At 38.7% G+C, this 25,568-nt stretch overlaps 1 protein-coding gene across 2 annotated transcripts in view; it reads left to right on the forward strand.

Annotated features, from left to right (window-relative positions):
* Positions 1–25,568, forward strand: part of ablim2 (actin binding LIM protein family, member 2) — a 133,279-nt gene that overhangs the window by 14,869 nt on the left and 92,842 nt on the right. For both annotated transcript variants that reach the window (XM_063002853.1, XM_063002852.1), the window contains exon 2: positions 9,125–9,280. In XM_063002853.1, the coding sequence (XP_062858923.1) occupies positions 9,125–9,280 (156 nt within the window). The remainder of the gene's footprint in view (positions 1–9,124; positions 9,281–25,568) is intronic.

The following is a 25,568-nucleotide window of genomic DNA, read 5'->3' on the forward strand; positions in this document are numbered from 1 at the left end:
ATGAAGGATACATCATTGTGGCCAAACAATTCAATTTTTGTTTCATCTGACCATAAAACAGAAGACCAGAAGTCTTCTTCTTTGTCCAGATAAGCATTTGCAAAGGCCAAGCGAGCTTTTGTGTGCCTTTTCTGAAGAAGTGGCGTCCTCCTTGGTCTGCGTCCGTGGAACCCAGCAGTGTGCAGTGTCCGTTGGACTGTCTGCCTTGAGACGTTGCCACCAGCAGAGCCCAGATTCACCAGGATGGCCTTGGTGGTGATCCTTGGATTCTTTTTCACCTCTCTCACTATCCTCCTGGCCAGCACAGGTGTCACTTTTGGCTTCCGACCACGTCCTCTGAGATTTTCCACAGTGCGGAATGTCTTGTATTTTTTAATAATACTTTGCACTGTAGCCACTGGAACTTGAAAACATTTAGATATGGCCTTATAGCCCTTTCCTGACTTGTGAGCTGCCACAATGCACAGCCGCAGGTCCTTAGTGAGCTCCTTTGTCTTAGCCATGACTGTCCACAAACCAACTGCAGAGAGTTGCTGTTTTTCACCTGTTGAGTTGATTAAAACAGCTGTTCCCAATGAATCAGGGTAATTAGGATGCTTTAGAACAGCTTGGACTATTTGGAATGGTATAGAACTTTGGATTTTCCCATAGACTGTGACAGTTTGCAAAGGGTATGAATAATTTTGGACATGCCACTTTTTGTTCAAATGTAAATAAAAGCTGGGAAATATTTTTTTCCATAATGATGCCTCTTGTACATCGTCTTATTATCTTCTGGGAGACACCTGTGTCATTTCTGGTCAAAAAAAAAATTGCTGGTTGAATAAAAGTAACTTTAAGTCAAAATTTGCCAGGGGTATGAATAATTTCGGGCTTCACTGTATATATATATATATATATATATATATATATACGTATATATATATACATACATACATACACACACACACACACACACACACACATATATACATTATTAACATTGTTAATATATATATACAGAAGTTAAAGGACCTGCTGGTAATGCCCTTGTAGCTTTTTTGACAATTAATGTTAGGTGGGTGGTCCTAATGTATTGGCACATTGGTGTATGTAATATTATTATTATTAATTGCATGACCACAGCATGGCAACTTGGGTCCTAGGGACTTCGCCATCATCTGGTCACAGTATTGGAAGCTTGGATTTTCTTTGGGTGTTCTCATAAACATGCAGATGGTTTGCAAGGCTTTCTTAGGAAATACACAGGGATCAGAGGGCATCAGTTCCATTTAAAATTAGGCCCAATGGATTGAATCAGTCACAGTTTTCTGTAGTGACAGTCTGGTTGTCTACTAAATATAAATAAAAATGAAACCTTATTTTTATAGATCCAGGCAACGCAAGCCATGCTGTCCTTGCTGTAGTAAGTTTGGTTGATCTGATGTCGCCAACAGCCTCGTGCGGTAACCTGAGTGCAGAGAAGGGAGAGTCATCCCTGAATGTTGTGCCTGTAGATGCCTCCTAAATATAGCAAATGTTCTTAAAGATTAATGACTTTGTCATTTTACACCAAAGAGGTGTAAAAAATACCGGTCCTAGTACATGAGCATGCGTGTGAATGTGCAACTGCATAAGTGTAGAGTGTCATAGCGCAGCATGCTTTCATTTGACCTTTGGTTGGTCAAAAGACATAAGCAGGTAATAAATTAGTAAGTGTGTCACAGAAAGGCCACGGCTGCATTTAAGCTATTTTTTTTCTTTCTGAGTAAATCAGATACATACAAATTTAGAGGCAAAATTTAACAGGATAATTGTGGGTTTAATATGCTTGGTGAAATAAATGAAATATATAAATTTATTGATAATTTATTGTATTAAGTATTTGTTATACATGCTTTTCCTGGAAAAGCACGTATAACAAATACTTAATACAATAAATTATCAATAAATTAATATATTTGATTTATTTCACCAAGCATGTATATATACTGTATGTATATATATATATATATAAAAGAAATGTCTTACTCTTAAGCTCTCAGACGACATTGCATGAGAACCGTCATGCTAATGTAATAAATATAGCCACAAGGGCTCAGGAGCTCTTCAGAAAAACCATTGTTACTTAACACAGTATACTGCTGCATCAATAAATGCAACCTGCAAGTCTGTTGTACATCAATTCTATACAGAAACATACCAGAGTTCTCTGAAACGTTTGCTGTGGTCAGATGAGTCCACGAAAACTTGACCCAGAACACAGAATAAATTTTATGCTTCTTTTTTGCAAGTCAGCACAAAACTTTCTGTTCTCTCCCAGAATAATATAAACCTGACCTGAAAAAAGAATGTTTATTAGAAACATGTGCTGCTCCAGTGGGCACATACACCGATCAGCCATAACATTAAAACCACCTCCTTGTTTCTACAAACGTTGTACATTTCAGCTCCACTTACCATATGGAGCACTTTGTAGTTCTACAATTACTGCATGCTTTGTTATCCCCCTTTCATGTTGTTCTTCAATGGTCAGGACTCTCACAGGACCACCACAGAGCAGGTATTATTTAGGTGGTGGATCATTCTCAGCACTGCAGTGACAATGACATGGTGGTGGTGTGTTAGTGTGTGTTGTGCTGGTAGGAGTGGATCAGACACAGCAGCGCTGCTGGAGTTTTTAAACACCTCACTGTCACTGCTGGACTGAAAATAGTCCACCAACCAAAAAATATCCAGCCAACCAGCACCCTATGGGCAGTGCCCTGTGACCACTGATGAATGTCTAGAAGACGACCAACTCAAACAGCAGCAATAGATGAGCGATCGTCTCTGACTTTACATCTACAAGGTAGACCAATTAGGCTGCTGTGTCTGATCCACTCATACCAGCACAACACACACTAACACACCACCACCGACGTGTCACTACAGTGCTGAGAATCATCCATCACCTAAATAATACCTACTCTGTGGTGGTCCTGTGGAGGTCCTGACCATTGAAGAACAGGGTGAAAGCAGGCTAAAAAAGTATGTAGAGAATTAGATGGACTACAGTCAGTAATTGTAGAACTACAAGTGCTTCTATATGGTAAGTGGAGCTGATAAAATGGACAGTGAGTGTAGAAACAAGGAGGTGGTTTTAATAGTATGGCTGATCAGTGTATAACATGCTGTTATGATTGTAAATTAGCCAGACAACTGGTGAACAAAATCGAAACAAGAGGAAGTGTACTCTCATAAGCATCAAGCACAGAGATTGACATTTTATTTTTATCAACCACTTTATTCTGGTCAGGGTTGCTGCAGGTCTGGTTTCACTGTTAAAGTGGGAATACCCCAGACAGGGCACCAATCCAATGCAGTTCTTCGGCCAATCATGTCTGTGTAGATGCTCAGTTGGCTGATGAGCTAGCATAATGGACCACTGTGCAACCTGAGCACCCTGTCAATAAATGTTTAAATATACATTAGTATAAAATTATTTTTGTCTATGTCAATCTCAATATTTAGAATAGTCAAAAACTTTTACTGGAATTAAAAAATACTGACTGAAATAAGTAAGAATTAAATAAGTCTAGTTTAGGTTTCAGGAATTTGTAGTAATGACACAATTATGATGGGGTTTTATTCACAGGGTCGGATTTATGTCTCCCAACAAGCAGTGATTAATTTTGAAACAATAAACAACTGCACAATATGTGTGTGAACTACAGTTTTAATGGTTTGAAGTCCCAGTTTGTTTTAATTGCTCTATACACTGATCAGCCATAACATTATGACCAACTCGTTGTTTCCACACTCACACTGTCTATTTTATCAGCTCCACTTACCATATAGAAGCACTTTGTAGTTCTACAATTACTGACTGTAGACCATCTGTTTCTCTACATATCTTTTAAGCCTGCTTTCATCCTGTTCTTCAATGGTCAGGACCACCACAGAGCAGGTATTATTTAGGTGGTGAATCATTCTCGGCACTGCAGTGACAATGACATGGTGGTGGTGTGTTAGTGTGTGTTGTGCTGGTATGAGTGGATTAGACACAGCAGCGCTGCTGGAGTTTTTAAATACCGTGTCCACTCACTGTCCGCTCTATTAGACACTCCTACCTGGTTGGTCCATCTTGTAGATGTAAAGTCAGAGACGATCACTCATCTACTGCTGCTGTTGGAGTTGTTCATCTTCTAGACCTTCATCAGTGGTCACAGGACGCTGCCCACGGGGTGCTGTTGGTTAAATATTTTTGGTTGGTGGACTATTTTCAGTCCAGCAGTGACAGTGAGGTGTTTAAAAACTCCATCAGCATTTCTGTGTTTTATCCACTCATACCAGCACAACACACACTAACACACCACCACCATGTCAGTTTCACTGCAGTGCTAAGAATGACCCACCACACAAATAATACCTGCTCTGTAGTGGTTTTGTGGGAGTCCTGACCATTGAAGAACAGCATGAAAGAGGGCTAACAAAGCATGCAGAGAAACAGATGGACTACAGTCAGTAATTGTAGAACTACAAAGTGCTTCTATATGGTAAGTGGAGCTGATAAAATGGACATTGAGTGTAGAAACAAGGAGGTGGTTTTAATGTTATGGCTGATCAGTGTATGTGCAAGTAACAAAATACTTAGTGCACTTAATGCCCGGCCGGATGAACAGCTTTTAAAATTCTGTCACACAAATTACCTGCAACTGGATTAACATGACCGAAAGCACTCGAGAACCAATTTAAAATTACATTAGGATATTCTGAGGTTATTTAATTAGTGTAATGGACATCTGAATATCAAAAAACTGTTTAAATATCCATCCTGAATCAGGTGTAGCTTTCTTTTTTGCTGTGTGTGTTTATTTTGGGTTCATGCTGAACAGCCACTGATGTTTCACATGTGTACAGTGGGGCCAAAAAGTATTTAGTCAGCCACTGATTGTGCAGGTTCTCCTACTTAGAAAGATGAGAGAGGTCTGTAATTTTCATCATAGGTACACTTCAACTATGAGAGACAAAATGAGAAAAAAAAATCCAGGAAATCACATTGTAGGATTTTTTAAGAATTTATTTGTAAATTATGGTGGAAAATAAGTATTTGGTCAATAACAAAAGTTCAACTCAATACTTTGTAACATAACCTTTGTTGGCAATGACAGAGGTCAAACGTTTCCTGTAAGTCTTCACCAGGTTTGCACACACTGTAGCTGGTATTTTGGCCCAGTCCTCCATGCAGATCTCCTCTAGAGCAGTGATGTTTTGGGGCTGTCGCTGGGTCGCTGGTCTGGAGACTGGCTAGGCCACTCCAGGACCTTGAAATGCTTTTTACGGAGCCACTCCTTCGTTGCCCGAGCGGTGTGTTTGGGATCATTGTCATGCTGGAAGACCCAGCCACGTTCCATCTTCAATGCTCTCACTGATGGAAGGAGGTTTTGGCTTAAAATCTCATGATACATGGCCCCGTTCATTCTTCCCTTAACACGGATCAGTCGTCCTGTCCCCTTTGCAGAAAAACAGCCCCAAATCATGATGTTTCCACCCCCATGCTTCACAGTAGGTATGGTGTTCTTGGGTTCTTCTTCTTCCTCCAAACACGACGAGTTGAGTTTTTACCAAAAAGTTTCATTTTGGTTTCATCTGACCACATGATATTCTCCCAATCCTCTTCTGGATCATCCATATGCTCTCTGGCAAACTTCAGGTGGGCCTGGACATGTACTGGCTTAAGCAGGGGGACACGCCTGGCACTGCAGGATTTGAGTCCCTCTCGGCGTAGTGTGTTACTGATGGTAGCCTTTGTTACTTTGGTCCCAGCTCTCTGCAGGTCATTCATCAGGTCCCTCCATGTAGTTCTGGGATTTTTGCTCACCGTTCTCATGATCATTTTGACCCCACGGGATGAGATCTTGCATGGTGCCCCAGATCGAGGGAGATTATCAATGGTCTTGTATGTCTTCCATTTTCTTACAATTGCTCCCACAGTTGATTTATTCACACCAACCTGCTTGCCTATTGTAGATTCACTCTTCCCAGCCTGGTGCAGGTCTACAATTTTCTTCCTGGTGTCCTTCGACAGCTCTTTGGTCTTGGCCATGGTTGAGTTTGGAGTCTGACTGTTTGAGGCTGTGGACAGGTGTCTTTTATACAGATAACGAGGTCAAACAGGTAACGAGTGGAGGACAGAAGAGCTTCTTAAAGAAGAAGTTACAGGTCTGTGAGAGCCAGAAATCTTGCTTGTTTGTTATTGACCAAATACTTATTTTCCACCATAATTTACAAATAAATTCTTTAAAAATCCTACAATGTGATTTCCTGGATTTTTTTTTCTCATTTTGTCTCTCATAGTTGAAGTGTACCTATGATAAAAAATTACAGACCTCTCTCATCTTTCTAAGTAGGAGAACTTGCACAATCAGTGGCTGACTAAATACTTTTTGACCCCACTGTAGCTGTTCTTTCAAAGTAGGATAGAGTTTTTGTTCAAAGGGGGCTGTAAACATTCCCTGCATACTTTTCTTGAGGTGCAGCAGTAGTGAACAACTCTGTTGGGGACACTTAAATCTTGTTAACACAGTTTATACACTGTATTCAGTTGTCAAGTAAATATTCACAGAAAATGCACTGCCAAAAATATGTGAACAGCCTAATTTTATTAGTTCTAGTTCCTTTTAAATCTATTCATTCATAGTTTTATATACATCACTATAACAACCTTTTTTTCTGGAAAGACCTCAGTTTTGGGACATGACTTTCATGACTTCTAATTATCTAAAAAAAAAAGATTGATGAGGTCTTCCACTGATGTTTGGTGAAATGGCCTGGCTATACGTTGGTATTCCAGACCATTACAAAAGTTTTGGAACGTCAGGGTATTTAGTGTTTTTTTACTTGGTGACTTTTCCTTTTTGCTCCTGATCTAATTGTTTACAGTTTCTGATTACAATTTCTCTGCCGTGCTGGCCAGGGAAAGCAACTGTCTGAGGTTGTGGTTTTAAACCATGGCACAACCCAAGCACAGGAGGTCAGGGTTCTGTGCAGGTCAAACAGGTTCCTCCACACCAAACTCAATCTTTTTACACATTCTTACTTTAATCTGCTTAATCCATGAAGCTTCTGTTGAACAGGTCTTTTGCCTGTGCTTCAGCCGCCTCTCTTCCTACCCTGATGCACCCATCACTCTGGAACAGGGTAAATCTGGACTCATCAGACCACATGACCTTCTCCCAGAGTCCAATCTTTATGCTCCCTAGCAAATTGAAGCCGTTTTTGCCAGTTAGCCTCACTGACAAGTGGTTTTCTTAAGGCTACACAGCTGTTTAGTCCCAATCCCTTGAGTTCCCTTCGCATTGTGCGTGTGGAAATGCTCTTACTTTCACTATTAAACATATCCCTGAGTTCTACTGTAGTTTTTCTACCATTTGATTTCACCAAACGTTTAAGTGATTGCCGATCACGATCATTCAGGATTGTTTTCCGACCACATTCCTTCCTGGAAGATGATGTTTCCCCACTGTCCTTCCACTTTTTAATAATGCGTTGGACAGTTCTTAACCCGATTTTATTAGTTTCAGCTTCTCCTTAGATGTTTTCTCTGCTTGATGCATGCCAATAATTTGACCCTTCTGAAACAGATTAACATCTTTTCCACGACCACAGGATGAGTCTTTCGACATGGTTGTTTAACAAATGAGAAGCTACTCACTGCATCAGTTAGGGTTAAATAACTTGTTGCCAGCTGAAACATAATCACCCATGCAGTAATTATCCATTGGGAGGCTCTTACCTATTTGCTTAGTTAAATCCAGGTGGTGATCTTTTTTTTTGGCCAGGCAGTGTATATGTTGTTTTAGTGAAGTATTATTTGTTGCGGATGGAAAACAAGTTTTTAACACAAAGGAATAAGCAGAGTGGGTAATTTGTTATGTTCTGACTTTTAACAGGCTGGGATATACAACCCCAAATCAGAAAATGCTGGGACAGCATGGAAAATGCAAATAATAATAATAAAAAAACACAGAGTTTTCTATATTTACTTTGACTTGTATTTGATTACTATCACCTGTTGACATTATCTGTTTGGAATCAAATAATTGTTTAATTTTTTCACCTCATTACTAGCCTTAAATTACCCCCGTCCCAACTTTTTTTGAAATGTGTTGCAGGTCTGAAATGCAGGAATGGATGTTTATTAATAAATGAAATGAAGTTGAGCAGATAAAACATGAAATATCTCAAGTTCATCCTGTCTGTAATCAAATACAAGTCAAAGTAAATGTAAGGAACACTGCATTTTTATTTTATTTGCATTTTTCAAACTGTCCCAACTTTTTCAGATTTTGGGTTGTAGATTGATCCATGTGCATGGTGAAATGCTATTTTTCTATAATAATTACAATATTGACCCTCTTGCCACAAGGTTTGGGTAGGTCACTGCTGACCAGGCTGTATTAGCTGAAGTTGTAGCTATTGTGTATTGCTTGTCTTGTTGATATGTTATCTACTACATCAAAGGTCTTTTTATTTCATTTAATTTCTGTGTTTAAATGTAGATAAATTATTTTAGCACTTTTAGCACTTAGTCTTTGGTACTAAATTTAGTGAATTCCTTAACTTTCAGTATTATGGCTTATATATGACCACAGGTGGCAAACTTAGGGTAACATTAGTGACACTAGCTAGTAAAACACTAGCTAGAGTTTTTTTGTCTGGCACATATTCTTAGTGCTTGATGTCGGTCCTATACGACTCATATTTATGAGCTACAAATGTTACTTGTCAAATGGCTTAGTATTTCTGGAGTACTCTGTAATGACTGAGTGATTCTTTGAAAGAAACAAATTGGTGCATTATAGAATTTGGTGATTGTATCTCTGACACATTTGATCCACACCTGTGTAGCTGAGATACAGTCAGATGTTTCTTTTAAAAAATTGGGTGTGATATTCATATGTCTCAATCAGAGCAATATAAAACGGAAAAACATCTGCAGTTTATTTCAGTTCAATTAAAGAGAAAAACACCAACAGTATAGACTACAACTTCTCTTCATTTTGAGTTTGTTAGATCACAGAGATCTGGTTTTTCCTGGTGCTGCATTTTAAATATTAATTAACACATTTTCCTTTCCATTTTTTTTTCTCTATGGCTGTAGCATTTCAGCAGAAGGCAGTACCTGGTTCCCTGGAGCAGTCTAAGGGCCAGACGCACAGTGGCCCCATCCCATGTCAGAACTGTGGTAAAGCCTGCAAAGGTGAAGTGCTGCGCGTGCAGAACAAACACTTTCACATCAAGTGCTTCGTCTGCAAAGGTAAGAAGTCACATTACACCAGTTGTAGCACTTGCACCCTCCCAATACTGCCATAATAACTCACAAAGGACGTTGGCTGTTTTTACATTCACTAATTTATCCGCAGGTTTAATAGTGTATTCAGGGCTGTTGTAGTGACCTTTAGTGTAAGGAAGTGTGATGAGTCACAGACAGCAGACTTGTATTGTTTAACAGTTCCTCAGTGCACTAAACACACTCTTGTTAAAAACAAGACAACCAACACAGCCACTTTTATTCAGTTTTGTAAAAAGTATTGTTTTGAGATGAATGAGTAAAAGCTAAAATATGGCATTTCAGTGTCAGAATACAGAGGGACAGTACACAGAGTGTTAACTGGGTAGACCTGTATGAGGTTTTGTTAGCATAAGGATCACATACAGGTTTATTACCACCAAAACTAAAGACTTTATCCTGTGTACTTTAGTCTATACATGCAGTGTAAATTCATTTTGAATAGTCCTAGGGACAAGAGAAAGGGTGGAGCAAGAATAAAACTTGTATGATTTATGAGAAACAGTCACAGAGACAGATCTACTGTCATCTAATGTAGATGACAATCTTACTGTAAATAAAGCTTAATGGTAAGGTTTGAAAAGTAAAAATGTTTTGAATGAAAAAGCTACAGGGCTATAGCAGACACCTTGTTGGTTCCAATAGGCAGGTGTGCCACTCCACAACAGAATTCCACAACATGCTTATAGACTATAGATAAGGAAGATAGTAAGGACATGAGTCACACACAACATTTTTAGAAATACTTGAAAACAGCACAAACAATAGTTACACAAAACAATACCAAATAGACTGCACCGGTATTCTATATTGAAGAACATAATCTACCTGGATAAATCCAAAAAGAATAAATCAGGATGTTTTATCTATTACGCTAGCTCAGGGGTGTCAAACTCATCAGCATTATAGTGGCCCTCAAAGGGCAGATTGTAACGTATCCTTCTGTGATTGCAATCTGCCTTTTAAGTCTTGGACAATTTGTTGTTTTTCTTGGAGGCTAAATTCTGTGTTTGGTGTCAAAATGCCAAATTTATACTGTATATTTATAATGTATATCTACATCTATATTGTACTTTACCACAGACATGGCCTCATAACACAAGAGACATACCGGTTTCTCTTCTTAAAGCTTAAAGCAGACTTGTATTCACTTTCCCATCTTTCATTAAATTTCCTCCTTCTGTTTTAATTTTCTCTTCTTGTACATTTTGGGATTATTTGTAAATATTTCTCAACATCTACTGGCGGGATGTGTCACTTTGCAGGTCACAAAATCGGCATGCATTGTGGGAGATGCAGTTTATGTACGATTTTACAGTGTATTTTAAGACAATTGTTCTGCCCTTGCCAAGTTTTCCCTCTTTCTCAGTTAGACAGACAGACAACTCCCTCCAAAATACAGTTATGTCAGTTTTATTTGCTTCCCAACTGTACACTGTGTGTATCAGAATGGAGTAAAACTACAAAATACAAACAAAATAAACAATAAAAAACTTAATACAGTACATGCACATAGCTGTAGTTAAGTGTTACATCTAGTACAATATGAAATTTAACTAAACGTAAAATAGCGCTAACGAGTTTTGTGTAAAAATACTAATTACTATAGTAACGGTAATAACCGTATTTAATTATGGCATTACGGTAAATTCGGAACTGAAACGCTGTAACATACTTGCTAAACATTTACAAACAACTGAAAATATAAATGTCTACTACTTACAGACGATGATTCTGTATTGGATTGCAAGAGAATTAACTTCTATTTATTATTTTTTACGCTACTGACTATGCTACCCCGCGTTCTTTTGCCGCTAAAACGTAAAAGTGACATGGCTTCTTAGCAAAGGCCAAAGTTAGTTGCCATGACTACAATGTCAACATTTGCCGCTTATAGGCGGAGGTGTCCCATTAAATTATAAGTACGTCTCTGTAACTATTGGAACCATCACAACAATCATACATCTTTTAAGCTCTCGTGGGCGGGATTTAAGTTTGACACATGTTAGTGCTGGAAAATAATTCGATATCGATATATATTGCGATAGAAAATGTTTCAATAACGGTGATATGATTTTTAATCAAATTCGATCGATATGCATACGTCAGTGCGTGATGACGTACGGCACAGGCACGAAGCCAGTGCTCAGCGTTACCGCTCTGATTACACTCCGCTACAATATTGGATATTAGCGCCTAAATGAGTTCAACAGCTGTGAGTGAACGAACATCCACAGTTAAAAAAGAAGCAGTAGAAATAGTTGATAAGAGAGGAAAGACTAGACTCTTTTTTTCTGTATTCTTTAAGCACAACATCTGCTGTAGCAAATTCTGCAGCAACTCTTAAGCACATTTTATATTCTTTATCCTGGTTGAGCACTTTTGTTCGAAAATGTTTACATACAAATAATAATCAGTCCATGTTGTGGATTAAAGTTGGTTAAGACCAGAGGTGGAAAGTAACGAATTACATTTACTCGCGTTACTGTAACTGAGTGTACTTTTTTGTTTTTTTGTGTACTTGTACTTTTTAAAGTAGATTTCACAGCTTGTAATTTTACTTTTACTTAAGTATGTTTTGTATTAAGAATTGTAATTCGCTACATTTTAATAAGATCCGTTACTGAGTAAAATAATAAACGCTAAAGAAATCGCGTCTGGGAAACTGCTGCAGTGAATTCTGCGACGGGGAGTCGAATCTTTTGTCTCGGTTCCTTTTAAAGAGCCGTATATGTACATAATGACTCCCAGAAGAGTCGGTTCCTTTATTTCAGTTTAAAGGGCCGTTCAATAGATTCGAATCATTCTACGACACATCACTAGTGGTTATACAGTTTGAAAAAGTTTTATGGCATTTGAAATGACACATTACACATCCCTAAATGTTTTAAATGTTGTATCAACATGTTTCTTCTATTATATTTGAATTAAAAACAACTATTGTGAGATTTATATCCACTTGTCCTGTTTGCATTACACAGAAGAGACCCCTCCCTGCTGTTAATAAAGTAACGAAGTGAAGTTTACTCTGAGTACATTTGAAATGAGTTACCTTTTACTTTTTACTTGAGTAGATTTTTAGACTAGTAACTTTACTCGTACTTAAGTAAAAATTCATTAAAGTAATAGTACTTTTACTTGAGTACAATATTTTAGTACTCTTTCCACCTCTGGTTAAGACATGTTAATATATTATATTATATATTGTCAAAGCTTATGTTTATTTGAGAATGATGTCGTGTTTTTGTCTGTATACAAATGCTGAATACAAGTAAAAGGTGAAAGCTAATTTATTAATTATTATTATTATTATTTCTAAAATATTATGTAGTTGTAAAGGGTGAGATTTCATAGACTTTGCAAATAAATTTTTCAGAGGTTCGCAGGTACAGCCTTTCAATGTTGGTGTTCCTGGCAGTTTTTCTGACATTTGTATTATTCATATCGATATCGGAATTATATTGTATCGACCGAAATTAGGAGTTATATCGTGATATAAATTTTAGCCATATCAGTCCAGCCCTAACACATGTACGCTAGCTCATCACCGATGAGACCTGGGTTCAAATCTCAGCTGTGCTTTCAGCCACTTAGGCATCTACATAGATGTGATCGGCTATATCTTTATTTAACTATTTCAGGCGGCACAGTGGTTTGATGGGTAGCATGTCCTCCTGTGTCTGTGTGGTTTCCTTCGAGAGCTCCGGTTTCCTCCCACAGTCCAAAAACATGCAGGCAGGTTAACTGGAGATACAAAATTGTCTGACTGTGTTTGACATTAATAATCAAAGCCTTTCTTTTTAGCTTTTTAAAAGACAAACTTTTATTTTAAAACGTATTGAGGCACAATAAGGTGGATCATTGCCTTCACCATTAACCACATTGAATTGTATAGCTGTTTTAGAAAGACATGTAGAGTTGCACATGTGTGCGTGCACATGCCCCCTACGCTGGCAGTGGAACCTTTACTCCCAGCGGCTGTTGTCAGTATAATGTTGTTGTGAACACAGATGCTGGTTGCTAGGAGACCTCAGGGCTCAGACGGCGCCTGGTTCTTGGCGGAGTTTAACACGTTTATTCTTACATCAGTGTGTCATCACTAATCACACACATGCTTCCCATTAGCAAGGACTAGAACCTTTTTAAAATCAAGGTCATGACCTTTCACTCTTTAGCACTTTTCTTGAGCCCTGCAGCTGCAGTCATAAAGGGGTTGAAACTGAAATGATTTAGATATAGATAGATAGATAGATAGATAGATAGATAGATAGATAGATAGATAGATAGATAGATAGATAGATTAGATAGATAGATAGATAGATAGATTAGATAGATTAGATAGATAGATAGATAGATAGATAGATAGATAGATTAGATAGATTAGATAGATAGATAGATAGATAGATAGATAGATAGATAGATTAGATAGATAGATAGATAGATAGATAGATAGATAGATAGATAGATAGATAGATACTTTATTAATCCCAAAGGCAATTAAGGCCTCAGTAGCAAGTTACATAAGTCAAAAGTAATAGTACACTCTACAGATATATATATATAGATAGATAGATAGATAGATAGATAGATAGATAGATAGATAGATAGATAGATGATGCACACAAATATGCACACACAGACATGTGCTCACCCACATACATAGATAGATACATGTACATGTGCCACATTTGTTTTTATTTATATTGTCTATGAGGTCACCTAAGGTTTATTTAAAAAAGGTAAATGTGTTCCTTTCATAGTCTTTCATTAAACAGCAATTTAGGGTAAATAGGTTTTCTAAAAGGCTGCTCTTATCTGCTATGAGTATCATGAGATGGGTTAAAGATAGAGAGGAACTAAGAGAAGCAGGAACTGTGAGAGGGTATGTTTAGAGTGAATTCAAAACATAGTAATTAGACAGAATATATGTCACCTCTGCCTTCAAATTCAGAGCTTGCAAAACAGCCCAATGTCCACTGAACTGATTCATTAAAGAAACCTAAAATCAGCCCCGCCCACTCATATAAACAGCTTTAAATATCTAACATCATGATGTGTTTCCAGTAGCATCGCTCAAAACATTTTGTTAAAGCTGTATTAAAAAAACTAACACTGTATAAGCAGTTTTACACTCAGTCCCCCATCAGAGAAAGATTATACACTGATCAGCCATAACATTAAAACCACACTGTCCATGTTATTAGCTCCTCTTACCATATAGGAGCACTTTGTAGTTCTACAATTACTGACTGTAGTCCATCTGTTTCTCTGCATGCTTTGTTAGCCCCCTTTTATGCTGTTCTTCAATGGTCAGGACCCTCCCAGGACCACTACAGACTAGGTATTATTTGGGTGGTGGATCATTCTCAGCACTGCAGTGACACTGACATGGTGGTGGTGTGTTAGTGTGTGTTGTGCTGGTATGAGTGGATCAGACACAGCAGACCTGCTGGAGTTTTTAAACACCTCACTGTCACTGCTGGATTGAGAATAGTCCACCAACCAAAAACATCCAGCCAACAGCGCCCCGTGGGCAGCGTCCTGTGACCACTGATGAAGGTCTAGAAGATGACCAACTTGAACAGCAGCAATAGATGAGCGATCATCTCTGACTTTACATCTACAAGGTGGACCAACTAGATAGGAGTGTCTAATAGAGTGGACAGTGAGTGGACACGATATTCCAAAATCCAGCAGCGCTGCTGTGTCTGATTCATTCATACCAGCACAACACACACTAACACACCACCACCATGTCATTGTCACTGCAGTGCTGAGAATGATCCACCACCTAAATAATACCTGCTCTGTGGTGGTCCTGTGGGGGTCCTGACCATTGAAGAACAGGGTGAAAGCAAGCTAAAAAGGTATGTAGAGAAACAGATGGACTACAGTCAGTAATTGTAGAACTACAAAGTGCTTGTATATGGTAAGTGGAGCTGATAAAATGGACAGTGAGTGTAGAAACAATATATATATATATATATTTATACAACAGTTAGTTCCGACCTTACAATCTGATTGGTTGAGAAGCGTTCTAACTGTGCTGATATTCGTGATAACAGCACGGACTTTTCACACCACAATGGTATTACTCCGCTGACGCGTTGCCAGTAACGACAAGCTTCATGCACACAAACGCGCACGCAGGCGACACAGACTTTTTTCCCGATCACGCTTTAAATCCGTTATCTGATATACAATCTAGTTCACCGTGTAGGGAACATAACCAATTGTCTAATTCACTATGTAGGGAACATAAATCCGTGATCTAGTACACAATCTAGTGCACTATGTAGGGAACATTAATGTGTTTGTAATGCAAACAGTTAGCTTATTAGCCCAGTTAGCAGCTCCTAAAAGTTCTGTTATCACCCATAATCCTTTGGTGTGTGCAATAGGTTTTTTATTTCTTTTTTTTCCCTTCGGAAGTTCTTGCTTTCTTCTTCTTCTTGTACTTACCTCCCTGAAATGACTTTTTGCAACTTGGGATGTCTGCTTTGTAGTGTTAAACTTTATATTCGTTGTGGAACTACTTTTTGGCGGAAGGTATTGTCAATATTAAAGCATATTTATTATGAAATTCAGGGCTTCTTTGATTATTTATTTTCTTTCTTTATTTTGTAAAAACTGTTGTATAAAAGCAATAGAACACTTGAGGTCATGTGTTATCGTGAATAACATCACGGCTGTGATGATCTACGGCAACCGAATCGCAACCGAATCACAGCCGTGATGTTATTCGCGATAACACACTCCCTCTCGTGTTCTATTGCTTAAATATACATACATGCAGTTTTAATAAAATAATGCTATTTCTGTATCTATTTTTACTTACTTCCACTGGCTCCTGGTAATGTCACATATTAAATACAAATTCTGCTCTTAACATTTAAGCACTCTATGGTCTGGCCCTGGTCTGTCTTTGAGATCTCCTACATCCTTACAATCCTACTCACTTTTCGAGGTTCTCTGGTGGCAGGTTTCTCTCTACACCTCTCATTAGACTCTCAATGACTGACAGATCTTTTAGTGCTATAGCTCCTAAGGTCTGGAACTCTTTGCCTAATTATAATAATTATTATTATTATTGATGCATGACATGCATAGTGTTTCTGGTTTGACTTTTTTATTTAAATGCACATTGTCTTTAATGTCAGAGATTATTTGTTATGTAAAAAGAGCACGTACGCTCTTCTGTGAGGCGTATGTAGCTGTTTGAGAGATTATGTTGATGATTTGGGAAAGAACCTGGATGCATTTTCGGTCAGCTGCCTGTTCTTGTTCCAAACACAGCATGACACCATGACAGTGCTATTCAGCGCCGTGGGGTGTGTATCACTTTTATACTCCATTGACTTCACTCCACCCGAGCCAAACACATGCGCCTTGAGTCAAAACATGGTCACTTGGATTTATATGTATTGACGGTACACTGTGTGCACGAGTACAGCAAGCATTTGCTGTTCATTTAATGGAGGATGTAAAATAGGAACTTGTTTTATAAATGGAACTTTTAGTTAATCCTGTAGCTGGAATTTATCTGCTGATGCTAACAGTTGTACGAATGTACAGTGTATCACAAAAGTGAGTACGCCCCTCACATTTCTGCAAATATTTCATTATATCTTTTCATGGGACAACACTATAGACATGAAACTTGGATATAACTTAGAGTAGTCAGTGTACAGCTTGTATAGCAGTGTAGATTTACTGTCTTCTGAAAATAACTCAACACACAGCCATTAATGTCTAAATAGCTGGCAACATAAGTGAGTACACCCCACAGTGAACATGTCCAAATTGTGCCCAAATGTGTCGTTGTCCCTCCCTGGTGTCATGTGTCAAGGTCCCAGGTGTAAATGGGGAGCAGGGCTGTTAAATTTGGTGTTTTGGGTACAATTCTCTCATACTGGCCACTGGATATTCAACATGGCACCTCATGGCAAAGAACTCTCTGAGGATGTGAGAAATAGAATTGTTGCTCTCCACAAAGATGGCCTGGGCTATAAGAAGATTGCTAACACCCTGAAACTGAGCTACAGCATGGTGGCCAAGGTCATACAGCGGTTTTCTAGGACAGGTTCCACTCGGAACAGGCTTCGCCAGGGTCGACCAAAGAAGTTGAGTCCACGTGTTCGGCGTCATATCCAGAGGTTGGCTTTAAAAAATAGACACATGAGTGCTGCCAGCATTGCTGCAGAGGTTGAAGACGTGGGAGGTCAGCCTGTCAGTGCTCAGACCATACGCCGCACACTGCATCAACTCGGTCTGCATGGTCGTCATCCCAGAAGGAAGCTGACGCACGAGAAAGCCAGCAAACAGTTTGCTGAAGACAAGCAGTCCAAGAACATGGATTACTGGAATGCCCTGTGGTCTGACGAGACCAAGATAAACTTGTTTGGCTCAGATGGTGTCCAGCATGTGTGGCGGCACCCTGGTGAGAAGTACCAAGACAACTGTATCTTGCCTACAGTCAAGCATGGTGGTGGTAGCATCATGGTCTTGGGCTGCATGAGTGTTGCTGGCACTGGGGAGATGCAGTTCATTGAGGGAAACATGAATTCCAACATGTACTGTGACATTCTGAAACAGAGCATGATCCCCTCCCTTCGAAAACTGGGCCTCATGGCAGTTTTCCAACAGGATAACGACCCCAAACACAACCTCCAAGATGACAACTGCCTTGCTGAGGAAGCTGAAGGTAAAGGTGATGGACTAAACCCAACTGAGCACCTGTGGCGCATCCTCAAGTGGAAGGTGGAGGAGTTCAAGGTGTCTATCATCCACCAGCTCCGTGATGTCATCATGGAGGAGTGGAAGAGGATTCCAGTAGCAACCTGTGCAGCTCTGGTGAATTCCATGCCCAGGAGGGTTAAGGCAGTGCTAATAATGGTGGTCACACAAAATATTGACACTTTGGGCACAATTTGGACATGTTCACTGTGGGGTGTACTCACTTATGTTGCCAGCCATTTAGACATTAATGGCTGTGTGTTGAGTTATTTTCAGAAGACAGTAAATCTACACTGCTATACAAGTTGTACACTGACTACTCTAAGTTATATCCAAGTTTTATTTCTATAGTGTTGTCCCATGAAAAGATATAATAAAATATTTGCAGAAATGTGAGGGGTGTACTCACTTTTGTGATACACTGTATGTAATGCAGCTGAACAGATAGAATGAAACATCTATTTTACTGGATCCTTGGAAAATAAGACTGAGCTGTAGTCACTATTAATTGTATAAACATGTAATACAACAAACAACTTTGTTCAGAAAATGCTTAAAAACTCTGTGGTTAGCCTTGAAACTGATTGTGAATCATGTTGCTACATTAAAAAAAAAAAAAAGTAAATGTTATCATTTGTAGTAGGGCTTAAAAATTCTGTTGTACATGCTGTAGATGCTATAGTGAGCCCCTTCGAAGATCAAACAAACAGATCAGTTGTCTTACTGTATGCAGACATACATTTAGGGGTTAAAGTGCAGAAAATTAAAGCTTTGTGTATGTTTTCTCTGGTAAATTTTTTATTGGAAGTTGGTGTTGCGACATCCCATTTTTACTAGGGCTGGCATCAATCCGATACTCTGTATCGGTATCGGTCTGATATTGGCCCAAATCACTGGATCGGATATCGGAAGGAAAAAACGCGTAATCCGATCCGATACTGTTGCTTAATGTAAATAACACTTAATGTAAATAAGGCCATTAAAAATTTTAAACAGATCTACTTATTAAAAAATCATCTACTACTGCCACAACTACAAACACTGTTTTACGGCATGTCATATAAAGTGTCTACAATTGGAAGATGTGGATGTCAATGAAACGCGATGGACCAATTACAGAGTTGAGATTTTCCGTTAAAGTTCTGTCACGTTTTTAGATTATTAAAAACCAAAGCGCACTGGATTTTGAAGAGGACGTCTGTGGCTAAATGGGAAATGGTGTAGTTTGTTTTATTTCATAACACTAATGGATTAAATTTCGTTTAAGGTGTCAAGCCGGGACAAGATACGTACATTTGTTTATTTTTTATTATTTAATTGTTTCATTTTTATTGTTTGTAAATAATATTTTTTATTATTTATTTTATAATTTTTTAGCTACCTCTTCAAGGTGTAGACTTGAGTTGATAGATCTAAAATTTTATACTGAAATTATAATTTATTTGTTAAATACAGATAAAGTTGCACTTTAAATTTTATTTGAAATGTTTGTACGGTGCTGTTAAACAAGCCACAAATGCTGCTAAATGTTCTGTGTAAAAGTGAAAATAAAAACAGCAGTTTTGCATACGTGTGATGTTGTAGGTCTTGAATTTATTCCTTTAGAATATTGGTTTCACAGTCTGAGCATTGTTATTTCGATAGCTAGTTTAACCATGGTGCATTGAGACATGTATTATTACTGCTTAGTTGTTTGAGAGAAGAAGTGACTGTATAGGATCGGTATCGGTATCGGCAGATACTCAATTTGCAGTATCCATATCAGACATAAAAAAAGTGATATCGAGCCGGCCCTCATTTTTACCTACATCCTAGGGCTGGGCGATATATCGATATTTTAAAAATATCGATATAATTTCATACGCGATATAAGATAAGACAATATCGCATATATCGATATAAATGTTGCGTTCCAGTTAGATCCGACAGTTCGTCTTTCTCTTCTCCCAGTTTGTCTCTGCACATGTTCACCTGCCCCGCCCCCCTCACTGAACACAACTCGCCCCTCCCCACCGCTTCACCAGTAAGTCCTGCAGGCAGCGATAGCATGGAGACGGATAAAGACATGACAGAAGCTATCGAGGAGGAGCTGTTTACTAAAAAGAAAAATAATGACTAATTTTGTAATTATTTGGAGATGGTTCGAATTCAAAGTGTCAGATGAGCAGCAGAATAATGTATTCTGTAGAGAATGTCGAAAACAAGTCCAGACAAAAGGTTCCAGCTCCGTGTACCTTCATTCGTTTTTCACTTCAAATCCCAAAGTTAAAAAACAAGAAAACGAGTCGTTATTCGTTTCAAAAACCAACACAAGCGCATGCACACGCTGACATGCACGTATTTACTTCACATTAAGTGTTGAGAAAGTAATAATAATGTAACGGTGCGTCTCCTGTTGTTCTGACTCTTGTGTTTGTATATGTGATGTGCATATATTTGCTCTATCTGTAAAAACAAATATTATGGGGAGTGATTTCTGTACTGGATGTTGTACGTGGTCGTGTTAGTTTATACTGGACGATCGCCCGACGTCCGACACGTCATTTATTTATTTATCTTCTATTATAGTATTTCTTGTTGTCGGCCAATAAACAACCAAACATTATTAAATTGCATGAACTAACTCTGCAGTAAACAAGGAGCAAACAGCAATTAAACAACAAATAAAGCTGTTAAATAATAATAAAGTGCATAAAGCAGAACACTGATTAAAATGCATTAAATGTTGTAATAGTTACACAGTAACATGAACGATTAGTTCTGCCTGTATTACAGAACTGAGTTCTATACAGTAAAAGAAAATATTAATGTAAATGTTAATGTTGTGGCGACATATACATAAAATAATGTATAAAGTCCAAACATGGGGGGGTGGGGGGTTTACTTTAACGGGGTTTTACTTTTAATGTCACACAAGCTCAGCCGGAAACCGTGTCATTCCAACATCTTCCCTACACACTCGCTCCCTGCGCCCTATAGTACACTTAACATTCTTAAAGGGCCAGACAATATATTTGTAATTCACGTTAGACAACAGGAGATGCCTTAGAAAACAAATTTTTTTTCTTAGAATAGCTCTTTTTTTTTTTTTTTTAAGCAAAAATAGTTCTTGTGTGAAGCTTCCCCAGCATGAATATTAATAAAAGTGCCTGTAAAAAAATGGGAACATGTAGCTTTGTCTCAGAAGTGTCTTTTTGTTATTACCTTATGGAATAAAAAAATATCGAGATATATATCGTATATCGCCATTCAGAAAAAAATATCGAGATATAATTTTTGATCCATATCGCCCAGCCCTACTACATCCTACCCACAATGCCCCAGCACAGCTGCCTTTTATTTCCCCCTGTCCCCAAGTGGCCATGCTGTTATCTAACTGAGACATGCCTTTTGCGCGCTCTCTCTCTCTCTCTCTCTCTCTCTCTCTCTTGTTTTTTTTCTCTCTTGCTCTCTCTGTCTCTCACCCCCCCCCCCCCCCCCCCCATACACTGCATGCATAATCTTTGCTTTGAATTTCCAAAAAAAAAATCTAACCATGTCCCAGCTTAGTATTTTGACTGAGACATTTAGGTTTAGATAGCTGCTCTATTGTGTCCTTGTTTTCAAACATGTTGTCCAGGGTCTTCACCTCTATTTTGGTGTCATCTGACCGATAATGTCTGACACATTGTATCCCCCTGATTTTTTTTTTTTACAATTTTGTTACAACAGAGGCTTTCTTCTGGCAACTCTCCCAAACAACTTTTGGTTATGTAGGTGGCTCCTGATTTTAGTTGGGTAGAATTTCAAAACACAGGACTTAACCAATTGCCCATGCATCATCTCTAAAGACTCTCTGCCCACTCAAACTGTCTTCCCAACGGTGTGTGTTCAATATAGACATACACACATCTCTAGCTTTAAAATGTATTGTTGCCTTGGTAGTGAAAATTATTCAGAATTTGTGCAGCTCAAGAACTTTTTGTGTACATCATTGCTCTGGTGTCTCTGGTGTCGCTCATAGTGATCGATGAGTTCGAGAGTTAGGCCTGTGTGTGACCGGAAGTCCTGTCTGACCATAAGTTTTCCTGCTCGCTCAGGTCAAAACATAACACATGAATGGGATTATACTTCTGTTTGATGAATGGTTACATTTTGTTAGAATTAGAAAGAAAAGAAAACAAGGATAAGCAATAAAATATCTTTTAACAGTCTGTTTTATTTGTTCTTTAGTGGTGCCAATATTTGTGGAAGGAACTGTGTATTATTAGTGCTCACACTTATTACAATCCTGTTAATTTATGAGGCTGCATGAGACAGGAATGGCAGGGGCAAGAAATGTGTGTGTGTGTGTGTGTGTACAGTCTGTTATCCATCCAGTTCTAGTGATATCCTACTGCGAATGCTGTAAATATTCCAGTGATGCTGCAGTTTAGCATTTTGGTGTGGAAAGAAATAGCATTTAAGCCTTGATGGGTTTTTTGCTCACCAAGATGAGTATTTTATACGATGTATTTGTAACTGGTACAGCCACAAGTGACATGAATACTAACTGGAGGCCTTGTCCATGGCATGGTTAAGTTCAAATATGAATAATATATTTAGGAAAGACAGTTGTCTCTTGTAACCTGCTTCAGTGTCCTGCATGCAGCACTATTAAACTGGTTAAAATGTAATGGGCGTAGATAATTTCACATGGCCTACATACTTACTAAAATAAGTAAAATAAAATAAAGTCTGAGTCAAGTCACGAGTCTATAGACTAGAGTCTGAGTCAAGTCACGAGTCTATAGACTAGAGTCTGAGTCAAGTCACGAGTCTTTAGGCTAGAGTCTGAGTCAAGTCACGAGTCTTTAGGCTAGAGTCTGAGTCAAGTCACGAGTCTTTAGGCTAGAGTCCCAGTCGAGTCACGAGTCTTTAAGCTAGAGTCTGAGTCAAGTCACGAGTCTTTAAGCTAGAGTCCAAGTCACGTCACAAGTCTTTAGGCTAGAGTCCAAGTCAAGTCACGAGTCTTTAGGCTAGAGTCCAAGTCACGTCACAAGTCTTTAGGCTAGAGTCCAAGTTAAGTCACGAGTCTTTAGGCTAGAGTCCCAGTCGAGTCACAAGTCTTTAGGCTAGAGTCCCAGTCAAGTCACGAGTCTTTAGGCTAGAGTCGGGGTCAAGTCATGAGTCTTTAGGCTAGAGTCCAAGTCAAGTCACGAGTCTTTAGGCTAGAGTCCGGGTCAAGTTACGAGACTTTAGGCTAGTCTGAGTCAAGTCACGAGTCTTTAGGCTAGAGTCTGAGACAAGAAGGTACCAGTTAAAAGCTTAAACTGATATGCAAAACAAAAGCGCACGATAAATTACGACACAGCGGCCAAAATCCAAAACAAAAACACTGCTTACCTTAGCTTATGTTCTTTCAGATGCTATTTATAACTGTGTGTCCCATTAGGAATATAATCCGTTATTTTGTAAATGTGCATATAATTAAAAACCTCCAAACTTTTCCCGGTTAGGAAGTTAAACACTAACTTGTTAGAAAGCCAATCAAGCGTTTCATTAACACATCATCTGTGTGACACAAACTGAATAAATGCAAATGACAGCATTTCTTACTGAAATTAAAATCAGAAGGTCTGATTGGTTCAGAAAGTCTTTTAACCATTAGCGCCAATTCTGTACGAGCGTTCCATTTACCCCAGTTGTTCCTGTGAAGTGCACTACGTAGGGTATTCCACCACTTTAAGTGAGATTCCAATCCAAAGGTAACGAAAATGTTCAAATGAAGTGAATTTCAAACTGTAGGGAGTAGGGAGCGACGCTTCATCACTACGCCGGAAGCTGGCTGTAACATTTACCCATTGCGTGCGTTGCGGGTTAAGACGACCGGAGCGTTATTAGAGAGCAGAAAATGACACGATCAGAATGATGTCGGATCGATGTTTCACTCATCTTTAATAAAAACTAGCAGTAATGGGAGAATAACCAGTGAACGTCCAGAAACGCTGCACATAAACACAAATGTAGCTCGTTAACTTTTACACCGTTAATCATAAACAATAAAACACCACATGATGACATCACAAAGTGACTGTACGATGATAAAATCAGGTTTATTCCCAGATGACATCACAATGTGATAGACAGCTGAGCTTCATTAGTTTGATCAAACGCTCAAAGAAATTTCGGTAACAAGACGCTGTCATGTACGTGATGACATCACAGGGCGTCCGAATGAATTCATTTAACCTGCTTAAGGTCCCATAGACTAAGATCATGTAATCATTGTGTATGGAACACGAGGGCACTCAGTAGGGACCATGTGGTTAGGGACTTGTTGTTTACGAGTCATTTTTTGCGAGTCATGAGTCAATTCCGAGTCAAGAGTCAAGAGTCGAGTCTGAAGTCGCTGTGTGTGCGACAAGCAGACTCGAATCCCCATCTCTGGTAAGACAGCGCTTTTATTACCGCCAACCTTAAAATACCAGTTTAGGAGGATCTTTTGGAGGAAAACTATTCCTCCAGGACTGTCTAGTACAGAGAATTACACCTTGGAATATTGGAAAATCTCTAGTAGGTTAGTGAATGCTGACTACAGTGTTCGACATGCTTAGCCCAGCTTTAATGGAATCTGTCCTTGGCATTGGATGCATTATTGACAATTTAAGATGGATTATTGAACACTGAGTTTCTTAAAGAAGAACCCTTAAAATAACTCTGGGCAGAAATAAAACATTTAATTACGAAAACATTTTAGTGGAACTATTGTTCTTACAGTATGATCATCTCATTGAAATACAACCCCAAATCAGAAAAAGTTGGAAAAAGCATGGAAAAAGCAAATAAAGAGTTTCTTACATTTACTTCGACTTTTATTTGATTGCAGACAGGATGAACCTGAGATATTTCATGTTTTATCTGCTCAACTTCATTTCATTTATTAATAAACATCCATTCCTGCATTTCAGGTCTGCAACACATTCCAAAAAAGGTTGGGACAGTAAAGCATTTACCACTTTGTAATGTTGGCATTCCTTTTCACCACACTTTTAACACATTTAGTGTTTCAGCTTTTATTTTGTCCCATTCTTCCTGCAAACACGTCTTAAGATGTGCAACAGTACGGGATCGTCGTCACAATTTTTGTATCAAAATTCTCCACACATTCTCTATTGGGGACAGGTCAGGACTGCAGGCAGGCCAGTCCAGTACCCGTACCCTCTTCTTCCACAGCCATGCGTTTGTAATGTGTGCAGCATGTGGTTTTGCATTGTCTTGTTGAAAAATGCATGGACGTCCCTGGAAAAGATGACGTCTTGAAGGCAGCATATGTTGCTCAAAGATCTCAATGTACTTTTCTGCATTAATGCTGCCATCACAGAAGTGTAAATGACCTTTGCCAAGACCACCGACACAGCCCCATACCATAACAGACCCTGGCTTTTGGACTGGTTTTGGTCTGGATGGTCCTTTTCGTCTTTGGTCCAGAGCACACGGCGTCCATTTCTTTCCAAAAAAGACCTGGAATGCTGATTTATCTGATCACAATACACATTTA

This window comes from Trichomycterus rosablanca, chromosome 10 (genome assembly GCF_030014385.1).
Source record: "Trichomycterus rosablanca isolate fTriRos1 chromosome 10, fTriRos1.hap1, whole genome shotgun sequence".
Taxonomy (NCBI): Eukaryota; Metazoa; Chordata; class Actinopteri; order Siluriformes; family Trichomycteridae; genus Trichomycterus; species Trichomycterus rosablanca.